This window comes from Mus pahari, chromosome 20 (assembly GCF_900095145.1).
Source record: "Mus pahari chromosome 20, PAHARI_EIJ_v1.1, whole genome shotgun sequence".
NCBI classification, from domain to species: domain Eukaryota; kingdom Metazoa; phylum Chordata; class Mammalia; order Rodentia; family Muridae; genus Mus; species Mus pahari.
In genome coordinates, this window is record NC_034609.1 from 42812079 (window position 1) to 42832797 (window position 20719).

Consider the following 20719-nt stretch of genomic DNA (forward strand, 5'->3'; position numbering starts at 1 on the left):
CATTAAGCCATGGCTTCCAATTCTTAAAGTCTTGTGTAGTGAGAGTTTAACATAAAGGAAAAACTGTTTAGTATTTGGTCGGATAAAAGCTGTAAAAACATTAGCTTAGGAACTAGGAGGCTGAGGCAGGAGGATTACATGCTCAGAGATAGCTTGGACTACACTGGGACACACACACACACACACACACACACACACAGTCAAAACTCGAGATGCTGACACGGGAGACATTTGATGTCTTTGACGGGTTCAGTCAAGGCTAACTCTTGACGTTTCTTTTGGCCCTGGTACATTTCAGTGACACGGACAACTGTGGAGATGCTTGGTGAACACCGGGCTGACAGCTAGAAGACATCACCTTAAGCATGTGGTGCAGATGAGGTCAGAAGAGAGGGAGAGATGCTGAGCTGACAAGGGGCCAGGTCCCCAGTGGCTTCTTCAGTGGTTCCAGAGTGAGCTCAAAGCCTTGGATCATGCTCTGAGAATAGTGCTGGCTTGGAAGGGAGGGGGTGTCTAGACATTTCTGTATTCTTCTAGACACTGTGTGACTGTGTGGTCGTTGTTAGCCAATGGCACCTCTGCCTGTTTGGCTCGACTTCCCCTGACAACAGCAGCCCCCAAGAGTATTCTGTGGGACCTCAGCCAGAGCCTCAAATCTGGCCCAAACCTGTGGTTTACAGGAAAGCAAATGGACCTGTATAGACATAGTCACAGACAGAGGGAAACTCTCAGATGGTACCCATGCCATTTGTCCTTAAGAACGTAAAGGAAAAATGGACTGTTTAGTGTTTTGCTTAATAGCAACTGTAAAAATGTTAACGTGGGCACTAAGAGGCTGAGGCAGGAGGATTACATGTTCAAAGATGATAGCCTGGACTACACTGTGGGACCCTGTCTAAAAACAAGCAAACAGTCTGGAGCAAAAGGTTAACATAGCTATTTTTAATATGTTCTCAGAATACATTCAGGTCCCCCCAGGACTCTGCTAGCCAATTCCTGGAGCTAAGCATCACACCGTGGGCCTCAGCTCTCCTAGTGCGACATAAAGGGCTTGCTTGAGACCTGAGAGCTTGAGAAGGACTCAGGGTGCTCCCCGCACCTTGAGGTCTAGAGGGATGGGGGCATGTGTGTACATCTGTTTGGGGAGTCAGAGGATGTGAGAATTCCCATCAAGATGCACTTTAGGGTAGATGCTGGGGCTTTTCTGGGCAGAGCTCTTGGCCATGTGGCGACAGTCGGGAAAGTGGGGGTGTGGCACGCAGCAGAGCTCAGCTCAATAGTAGTGGAAAGACCAACGTGTTAGCGGGGTGCAGTACTGACTGTATCCACACATGAACCATGTCAGAGTCACAGGGTCCTGTCTATTTCCCTGTTACCCCTTGTACCTTCCCCAGTGGCCTCCCAGCCAATATCAAATGACAGCAGGACTGCGTGACTCCTGAAAAATGGCACAGCGATCTCTCACAAGTGTGCTGGGCCAGACTGGTAGTGTTGTAGAGGAGTTGAACCCACAGGTCACTCCTACTTCCACTCTGTCTCACGGCCCCTTGGACTGTCAACCTTGTCCTCAACCGTAGAACAGTCACCATGCTCTGAGGTCCACCGGCTCCCGATCCTAGCCTGCCCTATTGCTCTGCCCCCCCCCCCCCCCCCGCAAGGGACTCTTCAGCAATAGCCCCCATTGTCTTGGGAAACTTCAGGGTACCAGCTGCTCAGAGGTCCCTTTATTTCAGATTTGTCCCTGTAAGGCAGAGCGATCTGCGTCTCTATGGATCTCAGGGCTGAGTGTGTGGACAGATGAGCCCATGGATATGTGGACACAGAGACAGCAGGGGTGCCTGTCCTCCATCAGTGTGGGTCACGAGCGAGCAGGGAGCTAGAACCAGGAATGCCTAAGGCTGTCCTGCTGAGCTGTCAGCCACATTTAGCTGACTGAGGTTCCTCCTGAAGGAACATTATACAGTTCTCAGAGTCCCCTTGTCAAGGCTAAGAGCTGGATAACTAGGAATGTCCACCCAGAGTCCAGGTGGCCAACTGGGTACTTGCAGGTGGCCCTCCTGCCCAGGTAGGTCCCCAGGCGTGTTGCAGGTGACAGCAGGCTTGCAGCCATGAGAACCTGACAGGATTTGCTGAAGTGGCCAGGGCTGCCTTCTTGGCTAAGAGCTTCTAGAACAGTAGGTGTTCCATGGCATTTGGCAATATGGTTGGCGGTGGAAGGCAGTATGAGAACACAAGATCTGTCTGGAAGACTCTCAGGCTGTGTGGAGCTCTGAGCAGGTCTCAGTGACAGAGCTCTCTGATTCTCAGGAGTGGTGTGGCCCAGGACAGGGGGTCTGAGGGAGAAGGTGGAAATCTGCAGACTCTGTATTTGGCTCTTAGTGGAAGTCAGTTCTGTGAGCATCCAGAGTCCAGGGTGGAATAGCATAGAGTTTGCAAAGAAGGGAAAAGAACCATACTGACCATCCAGTATGGCAAGATGGTCAGTGCCCAGTGACTGGCAGGGAGCTGGGGAAGGAATAGGGATGGGCCCAGGATCATGCCAATGATGTCACCTGGCACCTTTCCTGCTTTGGAAGTAAGTCAGTAAGTATTCTGAGCTCACATGCTCAGGCGGTCCATCAGAGAGATGTGGGAGCCCGTCTCAGTCATGGGATGGGTTGAAGCTATGGCACATTCCTAAGGTGGTATTACATGTAGCGGCCTGGGGAGGTCAGACCCTCAGGGACCAGATCATCTACGTCACTCAGGAGCTCCCGTTCGCTGGCCGAATTGGTGTTCTGAAGACGCCGGAGGCGGGCCTGGACCTGCTCCTGCTCCCTCTTCAGCTCCAGATAGGAGTGAGAGAACGTGTGGAAGATGGATGTGGCCGGGAAAGCCATAATGAGGATCCCACTAAGGATGCTGCTCAGAGCCACCATCTGTCCCGGCACGCTGCGAGGGACCATGTCCCCATAGCCCACGGTAGTCATGGAGATGATGGCCCACCAATAGGATGCGGGTATGCTAGTGAACTCCAGGACCCTTCCAGATTCATTCTCAGCCACGTAGACCAAAGGAGAGAAGAGGGTAACCGCCACCCCTAGGAAGAGCAGCAGGAGGCCAAACTCTCGGGCGCAGCGGCGCACAGTGAGGCCCAGCGTCTGCAGCCCCAGCGAGTGGCGAGCCAGGCGCATGACGTAGAGGATACGTAGAGCCCGCAGAACACGCAGGACCAGCCCCACTTTCTCCAGGTAGGAGCTGCCGCTTGGCCTATCGCCTGCCTCCGGGGACTCGTCAGACACTGCGAGCGACACGTAGTATGGGGAGATGGCTAGAATGTCGATGACATTCAGGGGCCCGCGGAAGAACTGACATTTGTTCGGGGCCTGGACAAAACGCAGGCAAAACTCCAGCGAGAACCAGGCCACACAGATGGACTCCACCACGAAGATGTAGTAGCATTTTCTAGTGCATTCTCCCTGGGGTAAGAGCCACAGAAGCAATGGGTTAGCCAGCTCTTCGCAAACCCTGACACAAAGGCACAATGGCTTAAGGAAGGAAGGAAGGAAGGAAGGAAGGAAGGAAGGAAGGAAGGAAGGAAGGAAGGAAGGAAGGAAGGAAGGAAGGATTTACCTGGGCTCACAGTTTAAGGGGGACAGCCAGCCATGGTGGAGAAGATAGCTCCACAGTGGCTATGTTAAAGTGTGAGGAGATAGATGGCTTCCCTCTGAAAGCCTTCCTAGGTGTACTGTGTGTGTATGTGTGAAGGCCAGGAAACAATCAGGGCTATCATTGCTGGTCCTGTCCCCCCACTCCAGGTCTCTTAGTCGCTATTTATTGCCTTGTCTTCTGTTTATCTACAGCCACAATTCCTTCCTTCAACAAAATGGACTAAGGCCCACTTGGCCCAGTCTTGGAGGCAGGAAGCTGCTGGACAGAGGGTCCTGAGGTTACAGTCTAGCCTTTAAAAGGTGTGGTCACAACCCTTTGCCCAGACACTGTCTCCTACCCACAAGGGTCACCAATGTGTCACCCACTCCTGGCCCCTGCCCCTCAGCAAGGTCCTTAACCAAACCCATCAACCTCTCTGGAGAAACAGAGCCCCGCCCCTCCCCCACTACCACCAGGTGCATAATCTGCATTTAAACAAGATCCTGCTGGATGAACTCCTTAGCCTTAGCCAGATGACCTGCAGACACCTGGGCAGCTGCAGAGCTCACGCTCAGGACTGTCCCTAAAGACTTTAATTTAGTTGACATAGTAGTACTTTGAGGAGTAGTAGAACTTTCTAGAAGCTCCAAAGATAAGTCTAATGTTGAGAAGAGATCTCAGCTTTAAATATTCTACATATATGGGTGAACACACTCTCATGCACACACACATACATGCACACACATGAACTCACACATGCACATACACATATACATGCACTTCCCCCCACATGCATACACATGCACGCACATACACATGTATTCACACTCTTTCACACACATACGTGGGCACATGAACTCACACAAGCACACACACATACATGCACGAACATGAACTCACACATGCACATACACATATGCACACACTCTCCCTCCCACATACATGCACACACATGCACACACGCTGGGACAAGAGCAAGAATATGACCGAGCTATGTGCCTGTGAGTGAAGGAACATGTAGACAACAATAGGACTTTTGGATTCAAATGTTCTAAAGTGGGAAAAGAAATTGCTTCCAGGGTTCAAGCCCAGAGGAGTCCTAAATTGAAATGGTTTTATATCTGTTCATCAGAAAACAAAAAGAAAATGGCCAGAAGAACCCAAGCCCTGTTGGTCTGCCCAGGACTGGGAAGCTTTCTCCTGGCTTCTGTCTGGTCCTTTCCAGGGCTGGAGCAGATGAAGCCCCGAGTATACAGCTTAGGGTCCCAGCCCAGTCAAGTCTCAACTCAGAAACTTCCGGGTCCTCCCTGGATGTCCAGCCATGATTACCCTAAAGGGCTGCTGTATGGACAGGATCATGTATTCAGCAGCTCTGAGGATGCTGAGTCCTGCATGTACGCATGTGACATGCTGTCACAGATGCTGGCCCACTTGGTCAGCAGAAGGCTACCATTCTACAGGAAGTAGACGCATTTCCAACCCACTGAGAGGGCTTCCTCGGTGGTTCACCATCAGAATCTGGATGGCATCAGAGCTTTGGGTCTGGGTTCTCCAGGCTTTCTACGAAAATGCTCTGCAATACGGAAGTGGTCCCTAGCTGTCTCTGGGCTCCAGTGTTTGAGGAAGAGGGTGGAACACAACCTGAATCCTCCAGGATGCTAGATACAAAGACAGATTCTGGGGTCCATCACAAACTCAAAGTCTTGGACCCAAGCTCAGACATGGGAACCTGGTGGGAGGGGGGGAATCTTTCCCCCTGACTTTAGAGCCCTCAGAAGTCCTAGAATCTGGGCTGCTTTTGTTTCTTTGCTGAGATCTGGGAGCTTTGGGGAAATAGTGCCCAATGACCAGCAGCTCGGGAAGGTGACTCTGGAGGGCCCAGCAGGCCCAGCAGGCCATGCTTCTGCCTCTGGTGCTGCATTTGGCTATTCAAGGCATGCACACCCTGTCCTCCCTCCCCTGGTCTATGCTGCCGGCCTCCCTGCACTGCAGCAGACTGGCTCTGCCTAGTCACTCTATCTGCATCCTGCTCTGTCCTGCATCCTAACCAGCCTGGGGCCTGCCTTCAAGAGCTGGCATCTCTGCAGGCATGCAGGGACACACGGGACAGAGAGGTAGAAGGGCGTTAGCAGGGGATGTGGTACCCAATCCATCCTCATTCTAAGGAAAGGGGCTTGGGGAGAAAGAAACACACACACACTACACACACACACATACACAAACACACACACACACACACACACACACACACACACACACCCCAAAGCACTTCTTTCTCTCTAAGAAAGACTCTGGCCATAGGGCCTGGGACAGTTTGGTCCACGATGTGGTCTCATCGCTCTGTCGCTCTGGATTTGGGCACGGGGAAATCTGGTTTGGGGATCCCCCAATCTCAGTTGAAGTGGGGAGTCAGCCGTTGCCTTGTTGTGTGCCTTGTCCCTGGCAATGGTGAGAAAGCCCTGCCCCTTCCTGCAGTCATGGTGAGCCAGCCCCCAGGAAGCTGCAGAAGAAATGGAAGACCACACAGGCACACGGGGCCTAGCAAGCTGGAGGCCACAGACAGGAGACACTGGGAACTGGGTAAGGGTTACCTCCAGGACTCCCACAGTCAAAACAGCTGCTCAGGCCACCCTGGGTTGACTGGGAAGGGCCCCAAGGGAACTTTTGGGGTGAGAGAAATAGCCTAGATTGACAGGCAGGGGTAGGGTTGAAGGGGTGTATTTTTTTTTTCCTTTTTTAAAAGTTTCTATGTGTATACCTGAAAACTGAACAATTAGAAGAAGGAGGATTGGTGACATGGCTCAGTGGGTTAGAGCTCTTGCCACCAAGTCAGGCTTGACAACCTGCTGGGACCCACACAGTGGAAGGGGAAAACCAGCTCCTGAAAGCTGTCCTCTGACCTACACACACACACACACACACACACACACACACACACACACACACACACACACACAAAACCTGCTGGGCTGGGTAGCAGGGAACTTGAACTTAGGTGACAGCTTGGCAGCTCCTCCAGGGGTTAAGCTCACACTCAAGATTCGGCAAGGTCACACTTATGTGCACACCCAGGAGGAAAGAGAAAACACACAGCAGAACACAACCTATTCAGGCATGGGCCCAGCCTGCAGACAAAAGGTGGAAAAGCCACAGAGGTCACCAGCCAACCTACAGATGGATAAGCAAATGTGGAACAGCCAGATGCGAGCTGGGACAAAGCAAAGGAGTCTGGGTTCCCACAGGTCACATCCCCAGGGCCTCTTGGGGTGTCATTAAATTACCATGCCCTATAGCTCTCCTCAGGACAGCTGCCTGGCTGCTGTCCCCTGAGGACAAATGAGAAAATATTAATCGTATACAAGAAAGAACACTGGCTTTTTATGTAAATGTCAGGGGCACTTCTTGAGAGAAGTAAGATCCTACGGTTGCCTGTCCATCCTCAGCCTCCCTGGCTCCCTGAATTATCATTCCCAACAGAAGCAGAGACACTCTGCTGCAACCCTTGGGATGGGGCAGCAGGTACAAAGGTGACTCTGGAGAATAAATGCAGGGACACTGTGGCTGTCTCTGGACATGAATCCCTCTTACCCCGTGGGACACAACTGCCAGTTTCTCAGGGACAGCTTTGGGCTGTCCAGGCCTGCAGACTGGTGACCTGCCTCTGATTTGATTTTCCCAGTGCTGTTAAGCCCAGCCTGGGTTTGCACTCTGTAATCTTCAAAGCTCTGGGCCCTGCAAAGCCCTGCCGCCTCTGCCCAGGAAAAGCCCCTGGCTCCCTCACACTCGTTTCTCTCCCCAAAGGAGAAAACCACCTGTATGGAGGTCGGCTTTGATTCTTCAGCAGCTGGGACCTGGTGTCCTTGACTGGGGTAAGGACACTGCTTACTCTGCCCTAACCCTCGGAAGCAAAAAATAAAAATAAAATAAACCTACATGCAGATATTCCCATGGGCTAACAAGCTTTTCCATTGCACATTTTGTGCTAAAGTCTAAGAGGGCGTGGGAGTTCCTGATTGCAACTACAGTCTCAGGGGGGAAAGCGGCTGTTTGAAAGACTGAGGGATGGGTGCTATTACACCTTTTTCTTTCAGAGAAAACACTGGTCAGTCCGATGAGACATATTTTGTTCAGCAACCATTGGTGGAGAACTTAATTGTGTTTGAGGCACATGCTGGCTCTCGCTGATCCAATCTGTAAGGAGGGAGCAACGAGTGTGTGTGTGTGTGTGTGTGTGTGTGTGTGTGTGTGTGTGAAATCTGCCTCCCTTGTTTGTTATACTCTAAGTGATGGAGGGTCAGGCGATAGGGAGCCGCGGAGGCGTGCAGAGTTGGAGAGTTCTACCTTAGGCAGCCGTCTAGTTCCAGAGTCAAGCTCTTCAGCCACCTTCCTTAACAGATGGCTCCTATCTCGGTTTTTGAGACTCTTTAGCTTCAGCTGTCAACTCGACAAAGCCCAGAGACTCTAAGAGAGTCTTAGTCTCGACTGAGGAATGTGCCTTGATCGGATTGGCCAATTGGCCGATTGACGTCACTATGAGGCGATTTTCTTGATCGCTAATTTATGTAAGAGAGCCCAGCCCACTGTGGGCGGCACCATCCCCAGACAGGGAATCCCAGGTTGTGTGAGAAAGCTGGCTGAACAGTAGCCAGCCAATAAGGAGCCTTCCCCCTTCTCTGTAGTTTCCCCGTTCTGGTTCCTGCTTGAGTTCCTCCCCAGACGCTACCCCACCACTCCCATGGCCTGTGATCTGGAAGTGTGAGTCAAATAAGTCCTTCCCACCCCAACTTGTTTTTACCGGCAACACAAAGCAAATTAGGACAAAGACCCTTCAGTTCCTGTGGTTTCGTGGGAGGGTCTCCCATCTCTTTGCAAAGAGTAGGATTGCACAGGTAGAATGTTTTCCCCGGGGCAAGGTCACTTTAGGGCTGCCGGGGCTCGGGCAGCCAACAAACCCAGCCAGTAACACTAAGGAAAGAAATGACTTAAGCCCTAGGAGGAGCTTGTCTCCTGGGGCGAGATTTCACATGCCAACCTCTCCAGCCTCCATGGTTTCCTCACCTTGTCCTCCTCAGCCCTGAAGTCGGGCATGGTGCTCACACACAGGCTGACAGCCGTGGTTGCCACGAAGAGCACGGAGAGGCAGGCGAAGACCTTCCCGGGCAGCCCGGACTGTGGGTCCTCCACCATCTCCCGCAGCTGGTTCATGCTGCGGGCCCATCGCGAAGCGTGCACCTCGGAGTGGCAGGCCTGGCGCTGCTGCTGGCGCTGGGCATCCTCCTCCCGGCGCAGCTCGGCCGCCTCCTCCAGCTTCTTCAGCAGCTTGCGCAGGCAGCAGCGCTCCAGGTTGGTTTCCTCGATGCCCCAGTAGCTCAGCTCCTCCCGGAAGGACAGGGCGCACATCTCTCGCAGAAGCACCAGCTTTCCCGCGGCCAGGAAGCTCACGATCACCCCGAAGGCGCTGGGGTTCCTGTCGAAGAAGAACTCCTGGCTGTTCTCGTCGTAGTCATCACAGAGCTGCGTGATCTCCTCATAGCTGCGGCACAGCCGGAGCCTGCTCAGGCGGCTAAGCGGGAAGGCATCCAGGGTGCTCCAGGGCAGCAGGTACCGCTGGCCACCCACGTTTACCAGGATCTCCTTCAGGCTGGCCTCTGGAGAGGCGTCCAGGTTGCCCACCTTCCGGGCCCTGCGGTAGTAAAGGCCCTTGACTGACTGAGGCTCGGGACCCGGCCAGAGCTGACTCAAGGGACTGCAGGAGCCAAAATGATGGTGTCCAGGATGCAAGTCCCCGTCTCTGGAAGACATGGGCATTGCTTCGGACTGTCAGGCCAGGGAGCAGTGGGCTCACCTGTCTGCCTCCAAAGGAAGAAGAAAAGGAGAAAGGGAGGTTGGGTCTCAGCAGATCTGGAAGTATAAACCTGTCCCATCGTGACTGCAGCTGCTCCAGCCATCTCTGAACCTTCCATTTCCTTCTGTAGAGCCCTAAATTTTAAAAAATTCCCCAAAACCTGTTCCCTAGATCATTAGGAATGTGGCTAGTAAAGAGCCTTTGTTCTTTTAGGGCAGCTGAAGGTCTTCTGTTCCTCCACCTGACAGCTAGCTAGGCAATTATCTCAGTTGCCCCAGCCAGGCACCCATCTTCCTATGTTTGAGACTGAAAAAAAATTCAAAGGCTCAAGGCCGAACACTGCAAAAAGACATAGTCCAGACTTTACGGAGCCCACCCGGCCGCTAAGACTAACAAGACCATGAAGATAAGGGAAAGGAGTGCCGGAGCCAGCTGGGGCTGTCAAGGTTAGCTCATAAACTCTGCCAAGGAGGCATCTCACCCCGGTTCACTCAGGGTCACACACTGACCAGAGGTGCCCCAGACTAGGCCCCCGGCCTCTGAAATTCTGCCACTCCGGCTGGCTGTACTATCTTGTTGCATTGTATGTTCAAATGAGCCAATCACTGGTGGCTGCACAAACTCTCCCTGCCCCCCCCNACCCTAACCCTACAAAAACCCCTTACTTCTGAGGGACGGGGTCGACTCCTCTGTCTCCTGCGTGAGATACGAGTCGGCCCGAGGCCTCGTAAATAAAGTACCTCATGTGATTTACAGCAAGGTGTGTAAAAGGTGTATCTCGAATTACTGGGGACCCGAGAGAGTACCGGACCAGAGGGAGTCCCTCCTTTCGGGGTCTTACACTTCTTGTTTACTGAGCAGCTACTATACGCCGGGGCCATGTCACTGGACACATCCCTACCCCCATGGATGCACATACATCCATGATACAGATGTACGGCCCACTACACTAAGGAGGCTCTGCAGGGAGCTAAATTTCCCTGATGCAGACTTTGTGGATGGAGATGTGAGTAACGGACCCTGTGCTGTGCTTTCAAACACTGTAGTCTTGGGGGCATGAGGCTTCCCCCCCCCCTCTTCTCAAAGGGCAAGGCTTGTGTCAACCCTGCAGGGTGCCCTACGTGGCCGTGTCCTTGACAGAAGAGGACAGATTCAGTCTCTCTGGACCCTCTGCTTGGTCTGTGCCAGTGGGGGAGTTTGGGCTCCCATACTGTTGAGCACAGGCCGGTTTGGGGAACAACACCAGAACAGTCACTTCTAGAAGTTCTAAGGCACCCAGTTCCTTTAAGGGACCCAGGCCAACCATCCCATGAGGCAGGCAGGCACGGTTCACCTTTGCAGATGAGGGGACTGACTGACACCTAGTGTCCCCTACTGTCAAAGAGCTTAGGAGGTGGGGATCGTGACAGCTTTGCAAGGCACCTGACTCCCAGGGGCTCCCTGAGAAAGCTTCACCTGGTCTCCTGTTTCCCTTGCTGTGTGACCTTGAAGTGGTCACTCCCCACCCTGAGCTGTATACTCTTCTATTTGCAGGATGAAGAGGTTTCTAATGTTCTCTGTATTGCAGACCTATTTAGGGGCTTCGCTTAGGATAAGCAGGTTTTATTTTAGCTTGCTCACATACATTTTAAAAAAAATTTATGACCTGTCTCATCATACGTATGGTGTGACCATATCTTATGCTACCTGTTCCGGCCAGAGCTGTCTCCAGGCACCTATAACCTTACATTGGGAGAGGCATTCCAGTCAGGAGCCAACGGAAACGAAAGTGCCTTTCTACTCCAGAGCCGGTCAGCCGGCAGGATTCTGCGGACCGCAAGGAGTGAGTGGGGGCGGCTGTGTTTTCCCACTCGCCCTGCAGAGCACTCCGCTATTCTGCATGCGTTACTTGGTTCACAGCACACAGCCAGTGGCAGGAGGAGCGCAGCCTGCAGAGACAGGAAATCCAGGGAGTTCTCGCCAAGCTTTCTCAATTTCCAGTGTAAAAAACCAAGACCCAGAGTGCTGAAAGGGACTCATCCAAGGTCACTTGGCAAATCCAAACTCAACCCAGGACACAGCTTCCTGGCTAGGGGACCCAGAGCCGGAATCTTGTCCTCTCTCTCCTTCCACTGAACAGATCTGATTTTGCGGTCTTTGCTCCCCCCCTAATAGCTGGCCAGCAAAACTCCCTTAGAGCCTGGGGAAGTAATTCACTCCAAATATTCCTTCTGCCAAGCTGTTTCACTCAGTCACTGTTCCAGAACAACCCACCCCAGAACAAACAACTTCCTCCCAAGTTCAACTCACCGCTTGTTTTAGGAAGTGTGTTCCCAGCCAGTTCTCTGCCGGGCATGGGGAGCCCATGTCTCAGTGACCAGGAAAAGACAGGTTTGTGACAGAGAGGTAGGGGGAAATGAGAAGACCCCCCCCATAAAAAACAAAACACAAATCAAAACCAGCTCCCAACATAGCAGCCCTGGCAGAGGGTCAGCGTCCAATTCTTTTCCCACTTCCTCTATAGAGCAGAAGTTCATTCAGTCTGACTCCGCAGAAGAGCAGAGGCACAAGGTGGCTCTCTAGAAGGGCTCCGAAGTCCTCCCTCCTCCTGGAAGCCGAAGGTCCGGATGCTGCAGGGAGCTGGGCCAGCTGTCCTGCCTCAGCATTGGACTTGGTGCTCCAAGTCCCACGGGGACAGCCAGCATGGTCCTGCCTGAGATGGGGGTGGGGGTGCTGCCGGGAAGGGCTTAGGATTAATCTCTCCATCAGCCAGGCAGCAGGCAGGGAGCAGAGGCTCTGCCAACCACCAGGAAGGCAAGGAGGGTGTCTGTCCTCTCTCCTCTCTGAGGAGGAGTTGAGCTCAGGAGGAGCTGGGGCAGCTGGGGACCTGGGGATTGCAACTTCATGGTACACGCAGTAAGGGCTGCGGGGAGGTTTGCAGGCTGGGACAGACCGACCCAGCCTCAGAGCCTAGGGTGGGTTACTGGGGAGATGGCATAAGGGGCTGAGAACAGGGAGGTTTGGGACCAGATCCCAGCGTTCAAGTGAATGTCCTTAGACAGGTGGCTTTGTGCCGACACACTCGGTCTCCCTATCTGTAAAATGTCTATGAGTGGCAGCGGGCTTTCAGGATATGAAATCCAAGCTGTGGGCTTCTCCTGGGAGCTTGGCCCTGGGTGTGGGTGGGGAGAGGGAGATGCCACAAGCCACCTTCTTGCTGCGTGTGCTTGGTGAGTCACTCCACCTCTCTGGGCCTCATTTTTCTCTCTGGTCACATGAGGACAGTGGGAACCATAAAGGCTGGAATTGCAAAAGCCTGTTAATGTAGGGCTGCCCGTCCCAGGGTCCTTCATTTCCTTAAAAGGTTTTGCAGCCAAGTGACCTTCACCACTCCATTCTGTCTCTGACATCCCCAGAGGCCTGTTCAAGGTCATCGTCCTAATTGGCAGCTGGAGCTAGGTTAGGGCTGTCACTGAATGCTGACAGGATCTGAGGTGGGTGGGTGGGGGGTGGTCCAGGAGCAAGGGGATCAGAGCCTGGCTGTCCTCAGCTCTCTGGAAGGAGTAATAGAAAGTACCTGTGGCCTCGAAGGGGGGGCGAAGAGTGCAGGCAGAGGGAGAAACTGGTGGGGGGGGGCAGGGGTTCTCAAAGGGTATTAATGGGAACCCCAGGGTTCCGCAGAAATGCCAAGAACTGGAGACACCGCCCGCCCACTTTCTCTGCCTTCCCACAGCCCCTCCCTGCTGCCTGTACCACAGTCACTGCTTCTGAGGCCCAAGGCAGAGAGAGGTCTGGCATCTTTGTGAGGGGTGCCGAGGCTCTGCCCTTACTCTGACCCTCCAGTTCTCTTAGCTCCAGTAAAGCCAGGCTCCAGAACTCTCTCCCTCCGGACAGGGCTCTCTGTTCTCCATCTCCTTTAGTTCTGCCTCAGTCAGGGTTTCTATGGCTGTGATGAAGCACCATGACCAAAGGCAACTTGGGAAGGGAAGGGTTTATTCAGCTTCCATAGGCCGAGGCACAACACACCAAGGGAAGCCAAGGCGGGGGAACCTGGAGGCAGGAACCGGTGCCAAGGCCTTGGAGGAGTGCTGTTTATTGCTTCGTTCCTCGTGACTTGCTCAGCCTGGAACTTTCCTGTGGAACCCAGGACACACCCCAGTTTGGGGGAAGGGGTGTATCTCTGTCCCCTGTGGGCTGGGCCCTCCGCCATCAGTGACTGATTAAGAAAATTCCCTACGGGGATGCTGATGGCTTTAACCTCACAGAGTCATTTTCTCAAACGAAGTTCCCTCCTTTTAGATGACTCTAGATTGTATCAAGTCAACATGGAATAGCCAGCACGAGTCTCTTAGGTTAGCCACCCTCTCCGGAGTCCGTCTACCTCTCTCAGGACATACAAGGTCCCAAGGCCGGTCTAGAATCCCTATCAGGGCTCAGTCAGTGAAGCCCTTGTTGCACGGGCATGCCAATCTAAATCTGAGCCCTTAAAACCCATAGAAGCCTGGTAAAGCATGTCCATTATCCCTGTGCTGGTGAGGCGGAGACAGGGGGATTCCTGGTCTTGCCGGCCAGCCCAGCCTGGCTTACCTGGGGGAGTTCCAGGCCATCGAGAAGCCTCTGGTGGCATGGCCCAGCAAACCCCTTCAGGGTTAGACTTAGGTTCTGCTTTGCCTATGCAGCCAGGCCTGCTGCGCCATGGCCGAGTGACCTCAGGCAGGTTTTCTTGTCTCTCTGTGCATCAGACTCTCTGCACACCAATGCTGATGGATTCTGGGCTATCACTGGACTTGTGGCTTTCCAACATGGAGAGAGAAAGGCTCCCCAAGGCAGGAGGATTCTTGGTCAAACCCTGGCTGAGCAACAGCTCTTGAGCCTTGCCTCGAGAACTCCTGTAACTTGACTGAGTTCCGAGACTACTCAGGGGGAGTGCCCTGTGGGGTTTCCCTGGGATTCTGATGGGCAGCTGGGATCATGGTATGATCCAGAAAAGGCAGAACCCGGCGGGCAGTATTCAGAGAAGGGTTGGTGGTGTTTAGCCAGACCTTAGGCTCCTAAGCAGGTTCCCTCCCTACACCTCCCCTTTCCCCAGGACCCACTGAGACTCTCAAGGCTGTCCTCAGAGGCTGCAGGCCCAACCAATAGCATCCACGCAGAACGTCTGGTTTGGGGTGAGCACAAAGAGGCAGGCTCCCTTCCTGAAATGGCTGTCCTCTCCAGCAGCTTGTATACAAAGTGCCTTTCCCAGGCCACAATGGGCTGAGGATTCCAGAGTAGCCCAGCTGGGATCTGTACCAGGTAGTGTCCCCTGGGTGGCTCTGGGCTTTAGTGGGTTGTGGAACACAGACTACCAGGCAGCACCTGGCCTCATCAAAGGATGAATTAGAGATTTCAGGGATGCCCATAACAGGGTGGCAGGAAATTTTGGCCCTACATCAGTCTCCAGGAGAGGAGTCTGCTCGTGGTAGGAGGTGATGGTTTTGATAGGGTGGGGGGCAGGGGGGGTGCCACGTGGCAGGGAGTGAGAACTGTCAGGCTGGGAGGCCAGCGCTGTGGGCAGTAAGGAGCCGCCTTCTAGTGTGCACAGGGACAAGAGACTCAGACTCCCGTGGGGTTTAGTTTTGGCATTTCTCAAAGCCTGTTCAAGTTTTCCTACCCCCCGGAACAGCACATCAAGAAGTATTTTGCTTTGTAAAGCTGTGGGGACGTATTTATCATCCCGCGCTGGGAATCTTGGCTGCGAGATGTTCATTTAATCTGCAGTTGGCATCAACTCTGGAGCAGACGCAGTACCTGCCCTGCCCGGAGAGGCAGCTACAGTGTTCAAAACACGGAACAGCTTGTTTGCAGAGTAGTCAATTATCTCCATTGCGAATTTGGCCTGGGAGAAAATGAATATGCTAAACACCTGTCTACAGGAAGCTCATCGCCTTTCCCTCATTACTTGAGAAGTTTTGAGGGCTTATAGAATTGTCTATCTTTTTTGATTTTTTTTTTTTTGGTTTTTGTTTTGTTTTGTTTTTAAAGATTTATTTATTTATACGTATGAGTTCTCTATTGCGTGTATGCCAGCATGACAGAAGAGGGCATGGAATCCCATTACAGATGTTTGTGAACCATCATGTGGGTACTGGGAATTGAACTCAGGACCTCTAGAAGCCATCTCTCCACGCCCTACTTTTTTGCTTTGTTTTGTTTTTGGAGACAGGGTTTCCCTGTGTATCCCAGGCTGGCCTCGAACTCAGAGATCCACCTGCCTCTGCCTCCCAAGCGCTGGGACTAAAGGCGTGTGCCACCACATGAGCTGCCAGTTTCCCTTGGTATAGTTCAGGTCTCTTGTGAAGATTAAGTGCTCTGAACCCATCCTACCTGAACTCTATGTCCAGGTTTTAATCTCAGCCTTTGCAACCTGGGCCAAGTTCTGCTTCTCTGGGGCTGGCTCCTCATCTATAAAGTGATAGGCCCATAGTCTACCTCAGGAGGCCACCAGAAGGGTGAATTAAGACACGTGTGTAAGCGAAGCATGCTTTGGATTTGAGGCAAGCAATCTGAGGATCAGTTTTTTGATTTTTTTTTTTATTGATGACTTTTGTTCTTTAAAAGAATTATTTACTTATTTTATGTATATGAGTACGCTGTAGCTGACTTTAGACACACCAGAAGCACGCATTGGATCCCACTATAGATGGTTGTGAGTCACCATGTGGTTGCTGGGAACTGAACTCAGGACCTCTGGAGAAGCAGTCAGTGCTCTTAGCCACTGAGCTGTCTCTCTAGTCCCTTATTAATAACTCTTAAAAGAGAATTAAAGGAGAAAAATGCATGCTAGGTGTTCCTGGTACTTGACTTCAGCACCATGTGTGTGTGTGTGTGTGTGTGTGTCTGTATACACATATGTATCATATATATCTGCATCCTCAAGAACAAAAGTCCCATCCCATTTTCTTGCTGGAAGAACCTCCAACTTGCTTTCACACTTTTTTTTTTTTTTTTTTTTTGAGAGCTGTTTGCTCCGGACACATTCTGCCTTCATGAAGGTTTAAAATCTAGGACAGAGCTTTTCCTCGGGGGAGGGGGAAGGTCACAGAGAACATCTGCTGTCCTTGTCCTTAGCGTTCTAGATCGAGGACTTACTCTGACGAGACAGAGACACCAGAGCAATAAAATAATTGACCTGATTTTCTTTTTAATGCAGATTCTGCGGAGACTCAGAACTCTTTATTGTAAGAGGCAGTGCTTTGCCCTGCTTGCTTTGCTGGCAATAAAAAAATGTTGGCTTTTGTGCTCAGTGTCCCTCCTAGTGAAATAAGTTGGAAGAACACACAGGGACAGTCTGGTGTAGGTCTAGATGAGGATCCAGAGGTGGAGGAAGTGGTCCCAGCAGGACTAGCAGGTTGAGACTCCCTAGCATGGGTGTGCTCTGGGGACAAGGTTGACCTGGGTCTGATGTAGCTCCACTGCAGCAGGTAGGTTTGGACCAGAGCCAGAATCTTGTTTTTATACACTTAGCACAAGAGCTGGTACTGACATTGGTGGAGGGAGGCATGGAGGGGGAGGGGGAGGATGGGAAGATGGATGAAGGGATGAGGGAGGGATGGAGAGGGAGGATGGGAGGATGGATGAAGGGATGAGGGAGAGATGGAGGGGAGGGGGAGGATGGATGAAGGGATGAGGGAGGGATGGAGAGGGAGGATGGGAGGATGGATGAGGGATGAGGGAGATTAGAGGGAGGATGGATGAAGGGATAAGGGAGGAATGGAGAGGGAGGATGGGAGGATGGATGAAGGAATGGAAGGATGGAGAGGTAAATGGAAAGGGTGGTGGATAGACACACTCATAGCTAGCCTTTTATCTTATGTCCCAAGGTGCTTGAAGTCTTGGGTTTTGAGGGTCTTGAGCTACCACTCTGCTGTTCTGTGCTTGTACAAACTGGCTGAGAGACACTTTGAGTCAAGGTCAAGGTAACTTGAATACGGTCTTGATATCAGACAAGACGAAAACTTGTGAAGGGGCAAAGGGTTGGGACTCGCCGGGTGGAAGTAAAAGCAAGTGTCGGATTTCTGCAATAGAGCCTTGCTTGGGTTCAAAAGATACGTCTGTGCACAACTGAAATGCCTACCATTAAAAGCACAGCCTGAGTCAGGGACAGGGTTAGTCTCCCTGCAAACAACTCCCCAGGCTTTCTATAGTAACAGTGTGAATTATCTTAACTTGCTTTAACAGAACAAGTACCATAGACCGGTTAACATGGAAGCAGCAGGACTTACTTATCACTCTGGACTCCAAGGTCAAGGCCCTGGCATGGCTGGATTCTAAAGAGGATTGTCTTTAGCCTGTGGCCATCAGCCTTTGTGTGACAGAGTGAGTCCAGGAGAACTAGGGCCCCTTTCCTATAGGTACCAATCAACCACACAGGCTCAGCCCCTCCTAACCCTGTCACCTCTGGAGCTTAGGGCAATGGCCTCTGCACTTGCAGGGAGGGGACAGAGGCATTAGGTCCAAAACAATTCTCTTTATAGAGTTGTAAAACAAATGTATGTGTATATATAAAAAATCTAAATCTAAAGGCAAACTCAACACATAATAAATATGTAGTAATTTGGTGAACCCTCTAATGGTTTAGATCCATTCAGTGATAAATGTTTGAGAGCTTGTGATACAATCTCCACCACGGACTCAGTTTCCCCAGGAGACAGTGTGGCAGCTCATTTTATGTCAGCTTGACCCAAGCTAAAATTGTCTGAGAGGAGGGAACCTCAGGATTTTAAGAAAATGTCTCCTTAAAATTGAGTTGTAGGCAAGCCTGTGGGCTCGGACTTCTCTCTCTCTCTCTCTCTCTCTCTCTCTCTCTCTCTCTCTCTCTCTCTCTCTCTCCTCTCTGAGACAGGGTTTCTCTGTGTAGCCCTGGGCTTCCTGGAACTCACTCTCTAGACCAGCCTGGCCTTGAATTCAAAGATGTTCCTGCCTCTGCCTCCAAAGTGCTGGGACTAAAGGCATGTGCCTCTGTCACACTTGTTGAGCATTTTCTTAATTAGTGATTGATGGGGGAGGGCCCAGCCCATGGTGGGTGGTACCATCCCTGGGCTGGTGGTCCTGGGTTCTGTAAGAAAGCAGACTGAGCAAGCGATGGGGAGCAAGCCAGTAAGCAGTACACCTCCATGGCCTCTGCACCAGCTCCTGCCTCCAGGTTCCTGCCCTCCTTGAGTTCCTGTCCTGGTTACCTCCAGTGATGATCCCTGATATGAAAATGTGAGTTAAAATTAACCCTTTCCTCCCCAAGTTGTTTTTGGCTAACATGTTTCATCACAGCAATAGAGAACCCCCGACTAAAACAGACCGGAAAGAGAAACTGCATATTGTCTTTCCGCAGACAGGAACCGTACCCTCGAGAACATTGTCACCGTGTCGCTTGGCTTCCTTCCACTGTGACAAGTCCCCAAGAAAACTTTCTAAAGGAGGAAGGATTGATTTTCAATCTGTGGGGAAGACAGAAAGACATCGTGGTAGCAAGTGTGAGGGAAAGGAAGAGAATGGAGGTTGGAAGGGACGGAAGTGAGATAGGGTAAGGCACAGCTTGCAAGGAGATGCCCTGCCTGCCCATCCACTTACTCACCTTCCACTCACCCACCCACCCACTCTCCTACCCATACCCACCCACTCACCCACCCAACTTTCTACCCACCCTCCTACTCACCCGCCCACACCCAACCACTCACCCACAACCATCTTCCCACTTACCTTCCCACTCACCCATTCACCCACATCCACCCACCCACCTCCCATTTACCATCCTAGCACTTCCAACCAGGCCCCAGCTTCTAAGACTTCTGTCACACCACCCAGTTGCAAACCATTGATCAGGTCTGCATCTCCACTCCCCTCCCTGTCAGTGACTGATCCACCAGCGGAGGACCAAGCTCTACCCTTTGAGTCTTCATGGGTGGGGGTGGGACGCTTCATCTCCAAGCCAGAACAGTTACAAAGCCCCTGGGGTCAGTGAGAGTCTGAATACTGTGCATCCTGAGCTGGTGGCTAGAAAGATTGCTGTGCCATCTCATCCCTTCAAGGCAGGACAATTAATTTGCCAATATGCTTGCTGATTTGCAAAGTGAACTTCGTTTCCAAGGTAGAGATGACAGCTTGCTGGCAAGTGCCCACGAGCTTCTTCTGATTCCTGACCTGCTTATTCCTGGTGTCTGGGAAGATGATGGGGTGCAGCCCTGTCTGGCCTTCTGGACACCCTGGCAGGTTTTCTAGGGTCACGGCGGTAGTGTGCCCAAAAGACCCTTGTATAGAGTCTTTGCAAAGTACAGAGATCAGACCCAGAGCGGTGGTACATGCCTTCGGTCTCAGCACTTGAGAGCAAAGACAGGGGAATCTCTGTGAGTTCAAGGACATCTGGTCTATATGACATATTCAAGGGCGTTTGTTTACATAATAAGACCCTACTCCCCAGTCAAAACAAAGGTCTAGAGACCAACACGCTCTGGGCCTTTGGGATTGGAAGACCAGACTCTTCTAGAAGACCCTGATCTTCCTGTCTTATTAAAGTTGTTCTGGCCGGGCGTGGTGGCGCACGCCTTTAATCCCAGCACTCGGGAGGCAGAGGCAGGTGAATTTCTCAGTTCGAGGCCAGACTGGTCTACAGAGTGAGTTCCAGGACAGCCAGGGCTACACAGAGAAACCCTGTCTTGAAAAACAAACAAACAAACAAACAAACAAACAAACAAACAAACAAACAAAAGCTGTTCTGTGTCACCTTTGAAAAACTGTTATGTCCTTACGGCCACCAAGCATTAAGCATACAGTGTGTCCTTGAGTGGCATCATTTCTGGTGGCCCGGCATACAAGTGAGGAAGACAGAAGTCTGGGTGACAAAGGGGAGCAAACTGACCTGCGCCAAGACCCCGGATGCTCTGCTTCAGGGCAAGCCCCAGTCCACCACACACATGGCTCCAGCAAGCCAGAGTACTGGCTCTGATGTGCCCAAGAGACAATAGAAACAGGAGGTCCACAGCCACGGCTCAGCTCTGGACCCCAAAACTTGTCTCTGCCCTCCAGAATGCCCATGACAGAGGCTGCCTGGCACCAATACAGGTTTGCTTTCTATTGCTGCGGTAAAGCATCACTACCAAGAGCAACGTAAGCAGGAAACGGCTTATTGCTTTTTTTGTTTGTTTGTATTTTTCAAGACAGGGTTTCTCTGTGTAGCCCTGGCTATCCTGGAACTCACTTTGTAGACCAGGCTGGCCTCAAACTCAGAAATCC

At 52.0% G+C, this 20719-nt stretch overlaps 1 protein-coding gene across 2 annotated transcripts; it reads right to left on the bottom strand.

Moving 5' to 3' along the window:
* Positions 1–922: 922 nt before the first annotated feature.
* Positions 923–12205, bottom strand: Kcng4 (potassium voltage-gated channel modifier subfamily G member 4). Of its 2 annotated transcripts, none has more exons than XM_021220738.1 (3): positions 11765–12205; positions 8689–9479; positions 923–3458 (listed from the first exon to the last, which is right to left on the bottom strand). In XM_021220738.1, exons 2-3 carry the CDS (start codon positions 9436–9438, stop codon positions 2688–2690), a joined length of 1521 nt encoding a protein of 506 aa, XP_021076397.1. In that variant the 5' UTR covers positions 9439–9479; positions 11765–12205; the 3' UTR covers positions 923–2687. The 2 variants fall into 2 exon arrangements, with proteins under 2 accessions (XP_021076397.1, XP_029388511.1); XM_029532651.1 differs by lacking the exon at positions 11765–12205 and adding an exon at positions 11162–11226 and having other exon boundaries at positions 929–3458.
* Between the last annotated feature and the right edge of the window lie 8514 nt (positions 12206–20719).

Bases quoted from the DNA above. Each gene is read 5' to 3' on its own strand.
- Kcng4 (XM_021220738.1), bottom strand. From the start codon at position 9,438: ATGCCCATGTCTTCCAGAGACGGGGACTTGCATCCTGGACACCATCAT. The intron at 3,459-8,688 runs GTGAGGAAACCA...CTCTTACCCCAG, and splicing joins TCAGGGCTGAGGAGGACAAG to GGAGAATGCACTAGAAAATG.